General features: G+C 33.1%; 1 protein-coding gene across 1 annotated transcript; it reads left to right on the top strand.

Moving 5' to 3' along the window:
* Positions 1-9,032: 9,032 nt before the first annotated feature.
* LOC134276732 (uncharacterized) lies at positions 9,033-11,819 on the top strand. Its single transcript, XM_062759005.1, has 4 exons — positions 9,033-9,345; positions 9,575-9,785; positions 10,447-10,628; positions 10,893-11,819. The coding sequence occupies exons 1-4, from the start codon at positions 9,303-9,305 to the stop codon at positions 11,366-11,368; spliced, it is 912 nt and encodes a 303-aa protein (XP_062614989.1). The 5' UTR covers positions 9,033-9,302; the 3' UTR covers positions 11,369-11,819.
* Positions 11,820-15,116: the final 3,297 nt, after the last annotated feature.

Genomic DNA, 15,116 nt, shown 5'->3' with positions numbered 1-15,116 from the left:
GTATGTTTTTGGCGTTGCTTGAGGACAAAGAAGATTTGTTTTAACCTATAAGACTAGATATCGTTTGATTTCATCCGTGAATGTAGGTCATTTAAAGAAATGTTTGGGTAATAAATAACATTTTATGCATGCTTATCCATCAATTGTAAGTTATAAGGTTGACAATAGACGCTCGGAGCGTGAATTTTACTTTTATGCAGTATAATGATACACCTACATATTTTAATGTATAGTGTAATCTCTGTGTTTTGCTAAAAACTTAACATATATAATTTCCATTGATATACATGGAAATAAAAGGTTAAGATAGCAATAAGAAAGCTGGTTGATTTAATCTGAACAAACATTTACTACAAACAGTGAAAGTTTTCAGGTTTACTCCTATTTATAATTATGCAATTTATATAAATTTATTTGCTTTGGATTAAAATCTAGAAAAGACATCGAATAAAGTATTTATTGTATATATCATAGATTGCCACGATATTCTGCGGTAAACCTACTCGTACAGTCATGCTTACTTTTTTTTAAGCGATGAGCTGCAAAGCTCAAAGTAACTAAAGAACTGAATTTTAATGTATATGCAATAATTGTTCAATAAATATCCAAATGTAGTTACCTGAGGGCCCGTTTTACAAAAGAACTTACGACTAGGACTAAAAAAGTACAAGTAGTTTAATTGCAAAAATGTTGCTAAATAAATGATTCTCTGAAAACAGGAAGTATAGGTAAAAAAAAATCTGAATTGTTTTGAAAAGAACAAAAACATAATCAAAGTCACGTAAAATGGAAATAAGTTATTCCTGTAGTTACATTTTTGTCTAAATCGTAAGTTCATTTGTAAAACGGACACCAGACTCTTTAAAATATTGAAGAAACCTTGCTTGGAATGTACTGAAACCTTTTTAATTATAATGATGAAAGTCCACAAAACAGTACAAAATAGGAGTAGGGCAAACACAGACCTCCAAAACATTGGAGGTGGGATAAGGTGCCATGGAGGAATGAGCATCCCCTGCCGACCGGTCACACCCGCCGTGTGCTCCTTGTCATGATAGGGAAATAACGGAAAAATCTGTCGTCACTTCTGTGTATAAATATTGAACTAGCAGTAATTATGAAAAACGTCAGTCAGCATTTGACTCAATGATAAATTGTATTTGCTGATAAGATCCTTGTATCGACCATTTAACTTACGAAATAATTACCTTAAACGAGACAGCTGAAATTGTTGATTCATCAACTTGTTTGTCTGTAATTTACCTCGTTTTAGAAATTGTTCACACGTAGAGCATGCTCCTGCGTATCGAATCAACTGAGATATATAAACTCCGTATGCAGGTGATGAAAGTACACTGCTGCAAAAGTAAGGGAAGTTGACGATAGAAAAGTAAAATTCATCACCTTTATCACAGAGCTTGGTTATTAAATTATCATTTACGACTTTTTCAAGTAAAATATCAAGATATGAAACAGATGTGTCAGATTCTGTGGTATCTTTTATCTCAAGCTCACCAGGATATATCGTATCGACATTAAAGCTGACATGAACTCTTAAAAAGGCATCATTTTTCATCTTTGTACGACTTACTACATTCCTGTACGCCTTTGTCCGCCATATTTCTTCGATTCCGCCATATTTACTTGAAAATTTTTGGCCACCTGTACCTGTTATATAAAGCCTCGTGCATTTGTTTCACTTGAGTGATTTTCTAGCCTGGCTGTCGACATGTACACATCTCCGAAAGCATAGCTGTCATAAATCCATAAACTGACCAAATACATGTTTAAAAGTTAAACTCCAACAAAAACTAGAACTATACTGAGAAGTAAATTATTTTTGAATGCATTTGCTGCAATTTAGAAAAAATAATACAGAAAACAGCAAAAGCCGTTTGGATATGCACGCATGCAGGTCGAGAGTACGCATCGAACGCTGTGATAAAGATATTTACCTGACTACTGCTATCGCTACAGGGATGTGCACATGTCGAAAGAAATATCCTATTTTACTTTTATTGAAATATGCATCTCAGAAGTCATGTAATCCATTGCTAACTGAACAGTAAAAAATTGTCACCACATAGCACTTGGACACACGTGGTCCACGACGATCAGTCTATTTGGTCAGGGGAAATTTCAAAGGTGGAAATCTGACTGAAAAAGTGCATTTTTTTTTTTCAAAAATAAATATTACTCTTGTCTGTATATGTAAATGTAAACAAAATTTACAAACATGGCTTAATTACATTAAATTTATTTTAAAGCATGCAACATTACGAATCATTCATCCTTTGACGAGATTCTCCCGTGAAAGGGGGGGGGGGGGGAGAATGCATAACGCTCTCTGAAAAAGATCGGATTTTATTACGATCATATATTTTCATTATAAATAATGTGTATTGGCTTTATTTTTTTTTTTAAAAATAAAGACCTTATATAACTTGATTTAAACTTCTTTTTTTTTTTTTTTATAATTTTATAAACAATAAACGAGTTTGATTCTGTGGTACATGAATAATCAAAATAGAATTCATTGGCGGATCCAGAGGTGGAGTGGGGTTCAAGGGATTGGAACCCCCGGCCTTTATTTTTGTACACACATACACAGAGAGAGAGAGAGAGAGTGTTTTTTCTGTAATATAGGAATATTTACACGTCTAATAATATGAATAATTTGAAGACATAAAAAAAATCTCTGTCCTTTCAGTTCTCTAAATCTGTAATTTTCGCGGATTTGCTTTCCTCTGCGTGCCTTCAATCATTTTTCAATCAATTATTTGAATCTCTTCACCATTTTACAACAGTATACAAAAATCACAAAAATATATAGGTGATTTAATACATAACAGTAGATCTATAAAGCATGCGTGAATAAGAAACTAAACAAAACAAGCTAATTCAGAGAATTCCTGTCCCCCGCATAGGGAAAAAGTCGGCTCCCCCTGACTGAATTTGTAGAATTATTAAATGTATACATGTATACTGAAGCAAATAAAATACATGTATGTCAATATGCATATAAAGATTTGATTGCTTATTCTTCATTATGTGTATAGAAGATTTCTTTGTATGGAATTTTTATCACACTGTAATGATGATTTTATAACCTCATATTTTTTTCATTTCACATGCTGAATACTATCATTTAGTTAAAAAAAAAGTATTTAAAAAAAAAAAATAAGAAAGGTTCGACCGAGATTCGATCCCGGGACCTCTCACACTGGAAGCGAGAGACATAACCACTAGACCACGGAATCGCTTTACATGTTGCGAAGTATATGCAGAAGTGAAGTCACATACATGTATATATTCATGTTTTTATGTTCGGTATTCTCAAAATTTTACACAATCCATGGTGTTTGATTTATTTAGCCTTTGTTAAACAGTTCTAATAGATGTAATAAGAACATAAAGTCCGCCGAGAACCTGTTTTATACGCAATAACTCTCCCCATGCCCCTGCGCTAAAAATAGCGACATGTAATACTATAAATACTAATAAAACAAACGGGGCGGGGCACTTTGAGAGGGCGAGAGACGTCCTAGGGAGTTTTGATATAAAATTACATTGCAAAAGCTCAAAATCTTCTTGAAATATCGCCCGGAAATAATAGTATTTCACACAGACAGAATGTATAAATTTACGACCTTGAACTTTGACCTTTTGACCTCAAAATCAATAGGGGTCTTCATTAGGCCACAGGGAGTTGTTATGTAAAATTTCATTGCAATAGCTCAAATGGTTCTAGAGATATCGTGTGGAAACGAAAGTGTTTTAACAGACAGAATTTGCTTATTTATGACCTTGACCTTTGACCTTTTGACCTCAAAATCAATAGGGGTCTTCTTTAGTCCACAGGGAGTTGCTATGCTAAATTCCATGTCAAAAGCTCAAAGGGTTCTCGAGATATCGTGTGGAAACGAAAGCGTTACAGACAGACAGAAAGACGGACGGACGGACGGACGGAAGGACAGACGGACGGACAAACCCAAATTAATATCCCCCACTTTTCAAGCGGGGGACAAAAATTGTACGTTGCTATGAATGTGAAGTATGGGAATTTAGGCGGGGGCATATTTTGTTTTGTTTTTTTTTCTTTATAAACGACCACAATTTTCTCAGAAAACAGTGTTTATCGTTATTCATAATGTGTTTAAAAGTAATCACTTTCTGAAATTTTATGCTTTTTTTCTGTTAAGAATAGCATTCTTTCTGAAAGTAGCGAGCTGCACTTTAGTGTGTAATGAAACTCATCTCCGAGTTCTTTTAAATTACAATGGGGACAAATTCTATCTTGTCTTGGTAACCCTGGCTAAGGGCTTCGACTCCCACAAGTAGCATGCAAGGAAGATTCCAGCTAACTTTTTTACCATTTTGGACCATTTTTAGAAGTAACTAACTTTAAGAAGTATGCATGCAATATTTCGATTCGTTAAAGATAAAATGTTAAAATGTTCCCGTAGTATGCAGATGAAGGGGGGGGCTCACTTTTTCTGTGGATAATCTTTGCTGCAGTTTTAAATAAATTAAAATTTTGATTTGGAAGCTCTCTCCACATTTTTTGTTTGCAGGAAAATACGCAGATTCAAGCATGTAAAAGTAATGTACCGAACAGAAAAGTTACAGGAAGCCTCCTTTATCCCCTACAAAAAAGGATTGCATAGAGTGTGGTGCATAGATTTTTTTGTTTTGTTTTTTGTGTTTGTTTTGTTTTTTGTTTGTTTGTTTTTTTGTTTTTTTTTTGCTTGTCAACTGATTTTGGAGGTCCCCCATCAATATAAATTGAAGTGGCTGTGTTGTGATTCTATGCATGAGTGCCATGCGCGGATCTAGAGGGGGTTAGGACCCCCCCCCCCCCCCCTGTGATTTGCAAGGTTATTAAATTTATATACAAAAGCTAGAAAAAAAGTTACGTTGGAACCCCCTCGGAAAACGCAGACTCCCTGGTAAACGCGAATTTGTGTTAAATTGGTACGAAAAGTCTAAGGTTTGAAGCATTAAAAGTCATCGGCTACACGCCCCCCCCCCCAAATAGTTTTTGAAGGTTGGGCGAGTTTACGGGGTTTTTTGCATGTCAAGAAATATCTGGGTTGGATATAAATTATTAATAGTCGAAGCATATAGGAAGGGAAAGCAAACTGCCGATGAGAGTTCCACATTCTACCAAAAATTAGCTTTTTTATACCTCTTGTCTACATAATTTTTGTCCAGATTCCTTACCTGAGAAGGTACATGTATTTGAGAAAGTTCCCAATGTTCCCATTTCTATGATGTGTAGACTTCACGTTTACATGAATTTTCCTTTCAATTTCGGCGTTTAGGTTTATTTTTTTGTCAAAAGTAAAATTATTATTTCAATTTTTGAACAAGTTTCGACATCCCCTCCTGAAAAAAAATCTTTGATCTGTCCCAAGATCTAATAAATGGTACAGCACAAAATACATATGATTTTATATCTATTATTGCGCTTACAGATGGTTACAGGAGGAGAGAGAGCGAGAGAGTTCAATGAATAAAAGAGTAATTAAAAATTATCTGTATTCAACCAGGTTTCAAGTATCCCTACCCAAGTTTTGAAAAGTATCTCCCAAATATTGCGACAGAAATTATTTTTATTTTCAAAAAAAAAACTAGACTGTCAGACAGGGATACTGAAATCTCGAAAGACTTCCTGTAATAATTATAAAACAGCCACATTCCGCAAAACTGTACATACTTTGTGGTCGGAGTGAGACAATAAAAAATCTTCAAAAATGGATTTGGCAGAAATGTCTGTCTTCCAAGAATATTTAGGTAACGGCCATGTAATTATTTCTGCCCCCCCCCCCCCCCCTCTAAAAATGGTTTATTCCCACTTAGCCAACATTTTGAAAAAACCTATTCCCACATAGCCAACATTTTGATTTTTACACCTGAGTGACCAACAGGCTATAGTCTGTTTTCAGGTATGAGTATATATGGATTACCTGAGAATTACTACTATTGGAATGTGTGAAAATACATAAATTAAAATTAAAAATTGTTATCAATAAAATTATAAAATCAGAGAAAAAAAAAAAAAAAATTCCAGAATTTTAAAATAAATACAGTAAAATCTGCATTTTTAAAACTTAAATTAAAAAAATTAAATATTAATAGAAATTAATTTTATAAGAAATGAAACAAAAAAGAAAAATGAGAGAATTTTGAATACTCTAATATAATTAACACTTGAGATTAGAAATATTTATCTGAGTATGTAATATTTGATCATGGTAATTTATGAACACAGTAATTAAAGCTTATATAATGTGATTTATTACCTGATGAAGACACCAGCTTCAATATTCATTCCATACTTGATGTTCACAACCCTCATTATTTAATTATATATTGAGCCCCATAATGTCCACAAAACTAAACTTCTTTTGAATTCCTGTCATTTTGTTTTATTTGTATAGTTTTACTCTACTATGGAAAATGCCCCCCCCCCCCCCCCCCCAAAAAAAAAAATTAATATCAATTAAAAATATAAATGTTTGTACATTTTAAAAAAGGCATGTTACAACATATTTGTGTCTTTTTCATTTTTAAAACAATGAAAGAAGGAAAGACTAATAACAATTCAAATATATTAAATCAATGAATTGTGCATTTTTTATTTTATAAAAATTATACATAAATCCACATGTTTATATTGATCCGAATATCTGAGCTAAAATATGAAAAGGGATTAAGTGAAAATATACATCATGATATAAAATGTGATTTTTGTTCAAATTTAAATTTTTGCCAATTTTAAACATGTAAAACCTAGCATTTCTAGAGTTTAATTGACTAAATATTTTTTCTGTTTTCTAAATGTAAGATAAAATATGTAAAATAAATGGGTTATTGTCAAACATTCTTGATATCTTAAATTTGAAATGTGCATGATTATGTAATTTACAAAAAGCCCTATCTTTACATCAAATAATTTTTTTTAAATTTTGACTATCTGATATAACTGTTCTAAAATAAATACATCAAATTAAAATAGACTAAAATTAATGAATATTTTATTCACTTTAAAACAGACTATAGCCTACCTGTAATTATTTTGTTTTGTTCTCCACCTACACCCCATTCCCACTTAGCCAACACAGATTTACCTGTGTTTTACCTGTATTTTTTCAAAATGTTGGCTAAGTGGAATGCCTCAATATCAGTCTAAACGGGGATGTTTTTTTTCCGCGGTATGTTAAAGAACGTACAGATGTACACATAAACTTTTGTATTCTGGTGAAATGTTTTTAAGTCTTGAACTAAATATTTACCGTATATCAAATTATTTGGTTTAGATTTGAGATTAGTACTAAAATAATCAGTTGTAATTGACAAATGAATTTTGCGATGCAAAACAACTGCAGACTATATAAAGAATGCTTATTAGAACTAGATAGACAATTTTCAGTTATACCTTATAAAGCCGTTATAATTATACTTTAGACCCCCCCCCTCCCATTTCAGCCGCGCAAATACCACTCTTTTCCACTTGTGATATTTTCCCTGACCAAAAAATCTGATCAGCACGGACTAAGTGTATCGACGCGCTAGACTGTACGGAGTAGATACAGTGTGTTTATTGAGTTTTTATGGAGTTTATTTCTTTTTTGTGATGCATATTTCAATAAATGGAATTCAAGGTGTATATCACTTGACTTGTGCACATCTTCGAACCGATGCAGTGATCTTATTACCAGGTATGGGTACGTTTACAGCGTTCGACGCGTTTTCTCGACATGCATCAAAGTCTGCATAAAACATGCAAATCAAAGACGCTGATTGTTTTGTTCCATTCAAATGATAATAATTTCAAAGTGTGTTTACGGGTTTTAGTGCTTTTTATCTGCATAAATTGGCGCAGTGTAAAAATGCGTACTCGTGCAACTAAATCTTTCTTTCAAACTTGCATTTTCTTTCTTTTTTATAACATTTGATTCAAATCTTTAATTATTCAGAAATATGATTATTATGTTGTGTGGTTTGAAATGTCTTGATCAACCCATATGTTTTCAAATGTTTTACCATCGGAGATGTGCACAAGTCGATAGCCAAGCCAAAAAATCATTCAAGTGTAACGAGGGTATGGGGTATATATCGTTACAATAAGACAAGGTATCTGAAAGAAATATGGCGGAATACGGCTATAGTTGGTATGAAACAAGTCGTACATAGATGAAAAAGTTGCGTTTTTAAGAATTCATGTCAGCTTTAAAATGGAAATTACTATTGTTAATTGACAATACGTCGTCGATATATCTAAATGTAGAGTTGAAGGCCACAGCAAGTGTTTTCTTCTTTTCACGCCTAATTAAGATTTTGCACAAATTCCGCTTCATAACACACAATTTTATGAGAAAAAAAATTCTTGAAGAAAGTCAAGTTACAACCCCCCCCCCCCCCCCCAAAAAAAAACAAACAAACAAACAAACTAAGAAACAACAACGATTCCCAGTCCTTGTCACAAAAGCGGAAAGAGAGATAACTGTGAGGAGTTCAGCTCTATTTTTCTTACACGACAAAGGTTGTTAAAAATATTAACACCATAGACGTGAAATAAATGTATAGGCACTGCAACGTTATTTGAGGTATTATGGAGAATAGAGTAGCTTATCAAATATAAAATGAAAGATGGTATACCCCAGGTATATTACTAAAAATAAAAACCATAGAATTTCAATATTTGTCTATTCAAAAAAAAAAAAATCCAGAAATTCATATAAAGCTGATAACGATTCATACTGAATTGTCGATGCTTTTCCGTTATTTCCCGATCATTACAAGGAGCACACGGAGGGTGTGACGGTTGACAGGGGATGCTCACTTCTACATGACACTTCATCTCACCTCTGATGTTTTAGAGGTCCCTGCTTGCTCTGCTCCAATATTTGTTTGTTAAAAGGAATTTTTAGCTTGAATACTGTTCTTTATCTCTATATAATTTATTCTAAAACTGTATAGTAAATAGATAAATAAATGGAGGCTGGAATTGACTTAAGATTTTTAATTCATTAAAAGAAAACCAAACAAATAAAATAAACTTTAAAAAAAAATTCTTGATGCATAAAAAATGGGACTGCAAGATGGAAATTTGAGTTAATATTTTCCGTCTTGTTGGGAGCTGTAAAGCAAAATGGATTGTAATTTACAACTTGCTGCCTGGTGACAAAAATAGATCGAACACTGTTACTGATAATAAAACAATAAAACTGAATGGCCTGGGAAATCGGAACTTTACAAATACTCATGAAGTATCATTTTGCACATCAAGGAACAAAATGGATGTACTGTGGGTAACTCTAACAATAATATTGATATCAGGTAGGGGCTTCTGCTCTCTCTTTTTTGCACCAAAATACAACAGAAAAGTTGGGAAAACTCAATTAAGATAAAGCATGTTCACACTTTTTATAAAAAATTCATTATCAAATCCGTTATTCATCTTCTCCCTTTGAATCACACCCCGTTATACATTACTTAATCTCTATTGTACTTATATCCATCCAAATTCTATTTTAGAAAATAACAAAATACTTTGTGCTATTTATAGGTGTTAAAGGTGTACTTATTCAGACTAGTGATGTTACACTCAATGTGAACTCCTTTGACATTAGATGCAGCCCTGCCAATAGTGAGATGCTTCTATACGTAGATTCCTTCACCGTGCACAGGAATGGAACTCGAGTCGCTCTGGTCACCTATAACCGTACCTCGAAAGGTTCTAATCTTATTGTGCCTGACGTTACTGACAACAGATTCAGGTAGACAAATAGGTGTCTGATTTTTAATTATTAGGCACAAAACTGCTGTCTATATATTTGAGAGATATTTTTTTTTCAGGAAAGTAAAATTGCTTTCATTGGTTTTATTGGATGTAATTCTGCGTAGTCTTAGAAAAGAATTTTTGTATGTTAAAGATCCTACATCTACGTTATTACATGTACTTGGGTTATTTGCTTATTTCATTTATAGACAAGGTGTACAAAATATCTTTATATGTAGCTTCAAAATCTATACAATTTGTATTTTAATTTGTACACTTTGTATTTTTAGAATTGAGTATATATCACTGAAAGGCATAAAATTATGAAGAATATACAATTCAAATATTTTAAAGACACGAATGTTGTGCTATTAAAATGTTGTTTTCAATGTATAGTGTGTCTTTGTGTTGTAAACCGAAACATGAATATTTTGACGTATCCTTTGAATATAATCTTTAAAAAGTTGAGCAAAGATCACCTGATATGAAAAGGTTGTATTTTTTTAACCTAAAATTTTAGATTATGAAATATGAAAGAAAATGTAATAATTTGAAATTTTATTTTTGCACTTCTGCATTTCACAATCGCACAATAAGCATTTTGTTCGCATGTTCTGTTTCCTACAAGGGCAGCTTATTAAAATGACTTTATTGCACAGGTACAACTTGACTGGCAATGTCCACGACGACAACCCAGCCAATAAATTCCTGAGGGTAGTTGTCCCTGCTAACCTTACGAGGTGTAGGGACGAGGGTAATTACACGTGTGTTCTGAATGGGCGGACCTCTGATGATAGCGCCACCTACGTCGATCAGGCTTCCAAATATGTCAACGTGAGAAGTAAAGTTGCTTTTTGTTTCTCAATATGGCAAACTGTCCTGCCGAAAAGCTGAAGGTTTTCAGGGCTTGTTGCATTAAAGAACTCAAAAATTCAAGCAATTCAAAATAATTCAAAAAGTCATTTGCTTAAAAAAGAGTTATTTGACTGCATGATGCTTCGCAAAATCTTTGTCTCAATGTTTGCATTATGATTTTCATTTCATATATTTAAGATCTCGATTACTTCTAAAGCATTCTAATATGATGCAATGTCTTTGTATGCAGCAACTGCGACAGCTATAGATGAAATCTATACACCTCCAACAAATGACAACATGTTAGATCCGTCTGGAGGAGGAAGATTCCTCATTGGATCAACGTATCGGTTCACATGTACCGGGATTGTCGGAAATCCTCCAATGAGTTTGCGCTGGTGCTATAAACAGAGCGGAGAAGGCGGATTTGCTCCGTTAGAAGCTTATACAGCTGATATATCAGAGTCAGAACCAGTAGTACACCAGGACTGTAACTACAAGAGACAGTCATTCCTTAATTACACCATGACAACACTGGACGTGAACACCGTTCTCTTGTGTGAACCGGTGAGCAGCATGTTTTTCTGTGGATATGGAGCCATGAACAAAACATTTGTGGTACGAGCCTTTCCGCGAAACAGTGGGACGCCCAACGATGCTGCTCGCTGTCAAATATCAAGTAGTATTTTTATGATATTTATTTTCAGTGTCATAAATAATCTATGAGTATGTTGTAACTCTGTGCTATGTTTATATTGTGACAGAACGGAGTGCATGGGTTATCTGCAATATCATGAGTGTAAATCACGTGCATGTATATTTTTCTAATTACTAAGTAAGTATTATACAAAAATTTCTTATGAAGTACCATTACAACTAAAATTAATTCAACACGAAAGCCTTGTTCCGAAAAAAAAATAACAACATTCAGAAATGTACTTGTTCTTTTGACTCAATCCATTCCTCATTTCCTTTTCTCCAATCCAAATGGAATTTTTACCCGCAGCTAGGCACAGTATACACTTGATTTGTACTTATTCATTACAGACACTCGTTTTTGTTGTAAAATTTTATTTATAAAGTATATTAAAAACCAAGCTTTGAATGCAATCATTACATGAAACACGACAATTACGAGTATTGCAAGAAAGTTTGCTTTAAAAAACCCTGAGAGCTATACGATAGACGTTTTGAAGTTAGATATAAAATTCATTTCAAGAGTGGCACAGGATTTTAAAACAATAATCTCTCGAATGTGAAGCACAAGTGAGATTCTTAAAAACTATAGTTGCATGAGTGTACTTATAGACTTTAAAAGTAAAATATGTTTGATGACTATGATTTTGAATTCCAGTTGATTGATTGATTGTATATTGTTTAACGTCCCTTTCGAGAATTTTTCACTCATATGGAGATGTCACCGTATGCCGGTGAAGGGCTTCAAATTTTGACCTTTACTCGGCACTCAGGGCCATTGAGCAGTGAGGGATCTTTTATCGTGCCAACGCCTGCCGCTGACACGGGGCCTCGGTTTTTAAGGTCTCATCCGAAGGACCTGAATTCCAGCTGAAAAACTATTTTTAGTAATAAAATTTCTGAAGAAAAATGTGAGGTCTATTGTCTTTATTTAGCTTTTTGTGTACATCAGTCAAAGGAGACTTGGCAAATCTATGGTGTCTTTTATTTCCAGTTCAAATGGATAGATATAGAATCCACAGCAAGTGTTTACTTATTATGTTAAAGTTTTTGAATAATTTTGTTTAATAGAACTATAGAAACCTCATGTAACCCTCTTGTCCCCAATAATGACATTACCAGCGTGCACGGAGAAGAAAAAATTGAACGTGAGGAAATATCGAGGGAATATCGGTATTTTTCTGGTGTTTGCATATTTGGACACAGTAGGGCTTAATCTTTGTTTTTATTAAAATGTTTAAAAGCAATTGGCAGTTTAATTTGCAAGGAATAAAAGGATTGGATTTGTATATTTTCTCAAAAAAGTAAATGGTTCTGTTGACCTTTGGAGATTGTCACAACGGAACGTCACGTTTTAAAATGTATTTTTTTTTCTTAGAATGAAAAATACAAACACATTAAAAAGATTCTAAAAAAGCACCTAATGTCCCAATTTTTAAAAGACACAATTTCTAATCATTTTCTAGTCTTTAATTGAACATTAAATGACGGCATTGGTATTTGTGATCATAAACATTGTTGTTTTACTCTGTTGCATTGAATAAGGGATTGTCGAAATTGGAAAAAAAACGGCTCGACGAGTTGTAGTGCATTTTTGCTTCCAAATATGGGAATCATCACTAGCGAAACTACTAGTAATCAAACACAAAAAAAAGAATGAAAATAAAGAGACATCTTAATAGATGGTTTCAGCAATTTTGGGCGGGTGATTGGTCATTGGTCTTATGCTACTGTTCAAAAAATTTTGACAGAGGGCGTAATTATGAAAAGAGTGAGTGTATAATGGTACCAAGAATTCTTAAAGAAAGTGGAATTGGTGAAAGTGCTTGCGAATCACAAATATTTTTTTAATTAGCTTAAGAGTATGACGCTGCGTATCCGTCATATGACGTTATATTTAGGTGCGTTGACTACCAAAAACGCATATTGTTTAAAATCCTATATTTTGGAAAGTGTACATCATATTCCTTTAAATTTTTCAGGTATGATTTAAAATACTAGTAAATAAAGCGTCTATCATGTATAATTGTGTTGCTTTTCGTCGATTTCTAGCAGTTTTATCAAAGTTGTGACATTACTTTTGGATCATTTTATATATATAATGAAATATAAGAACACCAAAAATCTGCATTTTTGTTTCTCTTTTGTAGACATTCAAATAGCATTAATCTGGCTTGGAAGTCCAAGACCACAAAAGGAGGAGAACAGACACAAGTCAAAATTATAATCTTTATTCCTTGAGTTTTATTGAATGATTTTGCTTAAAAATTTGCAGTTTTTAGTGAAATTTAAATTCAAACATATCATGAAATTTTGCTTTATTCTCAAAATTATTTTAAAAGTTATATTGGTTTGAAATTTTGACTAAAGTTTGTTCTCAGTGTATGGTCTTGGAGCCTGGTTGGGGTCTTAGACGCATTGAATATATTTTGGAAATACCGGTATTCAGCATTTTTGCAATATAGATAATTCCATTAGTTATCTCTGTAAATATGGGGACTACTTAAATCAGCACCAAACGCCCATTGAAGCAATACAAATCAACAGGAGAGCAAACAAGGACCTCCAAAATATCAGAGATGGGATCAGATGCCATGGATGAGTAGACATCCCCTTTCGACCCTTCAAACTCATCGTATGCTCTTTGCCATGATCAGGTAAACGAAAAAATCCGTAGACAATTTAGTTTGTAAATAATGAAACATATGGAGATAACGAACAGTACTCAAGATCAAAAAATTCATAAAACAATACACAATAGGACAGCAATAACAAACACCAACCTCCAAAACATCAGAGGTAGGATCAGGTGCCATGAAGGAGTGAGCTTACCCTGCGAACGGTCAAACTGCCGTGTGCTCCTTGTCATGATCGGAGAATAACGGAAAAATCAACCGTCAATTCAGTGTATAAATAATGGACTAACGATTAGTATGAAAAACGTCAGTCAATATTTGACTCAGTGATAAATTGTATTTGCTGACATTGTCTTTTTTACCGACCATAGAACTTACGAAATGATGAGTTTAAAGGAAACTGCTAATATTCTTGTTTCATTAACTTGTTTGTCAATAATTTACCTCGTTTTAGAAATTGTTCATACATAAAGCATTCTCTTGCGTATCGAATCAACTGAGATATATAAACTCTGTATGCAGATGATGTAGGTTTATTGCTGCATAAGTAAGGGAAATTGACAATTGAAAAGTTAAAGTAATCATGTTTATCATAGAGTTTGGTTGTTAGATTACCACAAATGTCTTTTCACGTAAAACATCCAAATATGAAACAGTTGTATCAAAGTTCTGTGGTATGTTTTATCTCAAGCTCACCAGGACATATCGCATCAACATAAGAATGGAAATATGTAAATTACCATTGTTAACTGACGATACGTCGTCTATATATCTAGAATAATCGAATAACAATTATATGACAAACATCAGTTAGCATTCTACTAGTATTAGATAAGATTTTACTATATTGATATGATAAGGAATTTCACCCGGAAATTTTCATATATCTACAATGTTTATCGATATTACTCTATACATGTTTTAATTGTCAAAACACGTTGACTTTACTTTATTGATTTGATATTTAGCAATCAGATCAATCAAATGAAAGATGTTTTAATACAATATGTTAAAAGACCTATTCAATTCAAAATATGTGAATAAATAACAAGCTAAGACATAACACGTGATATGTGGTGAGTCAATTTTTATATTGTAATAATACAAAAAGTGTAGACACATATACGCCTCTGTACTGAGGC

Source organism: Saccostrea cucullata, unplaced genomic scaffold (genome assembly GCF_032062105.1).
Source record: "Saccostrea cucullata isolate Sc308-1 unplaced genomic scaffold, CSIRO_AGI_Scuc_v1 ctg212, whole genome shotgun sequence".
Taxonomy (NCBI): Eukaryota; Metazoa; Mollusca; class Bivalvia; order Ostreida; family Ostreidae; genus Saccostrea; species Saccostrea cuccullata.
This window is presented reverse-complemented; position numbering and strand designations above follow the sequence as displayed.

Excerpts from the sequence above, each read along its gene's own strand:
- LOC134276732 (XM_062759005.1), top strand. The coding sequence starts at position 9,303 with ATGGATGTACTGTGGGTAACTCTAACAATAATATTGATATCAG. Across the intron at positions 9,346-9,574 it reads AACAATAATATTGATATCAG|GTGTTAAAGGTGTACTTATT; the intron begins GTAGGGGCTTCT and ends TGCTATTTATAG. Across the intron at positions 9,786-10,446 it reads GTTACTGACAACAGATTCAG|GTACAACTTGACTGGCAATG; the intron begins GTAGACAAATAG and ends TTTATTGCACAG.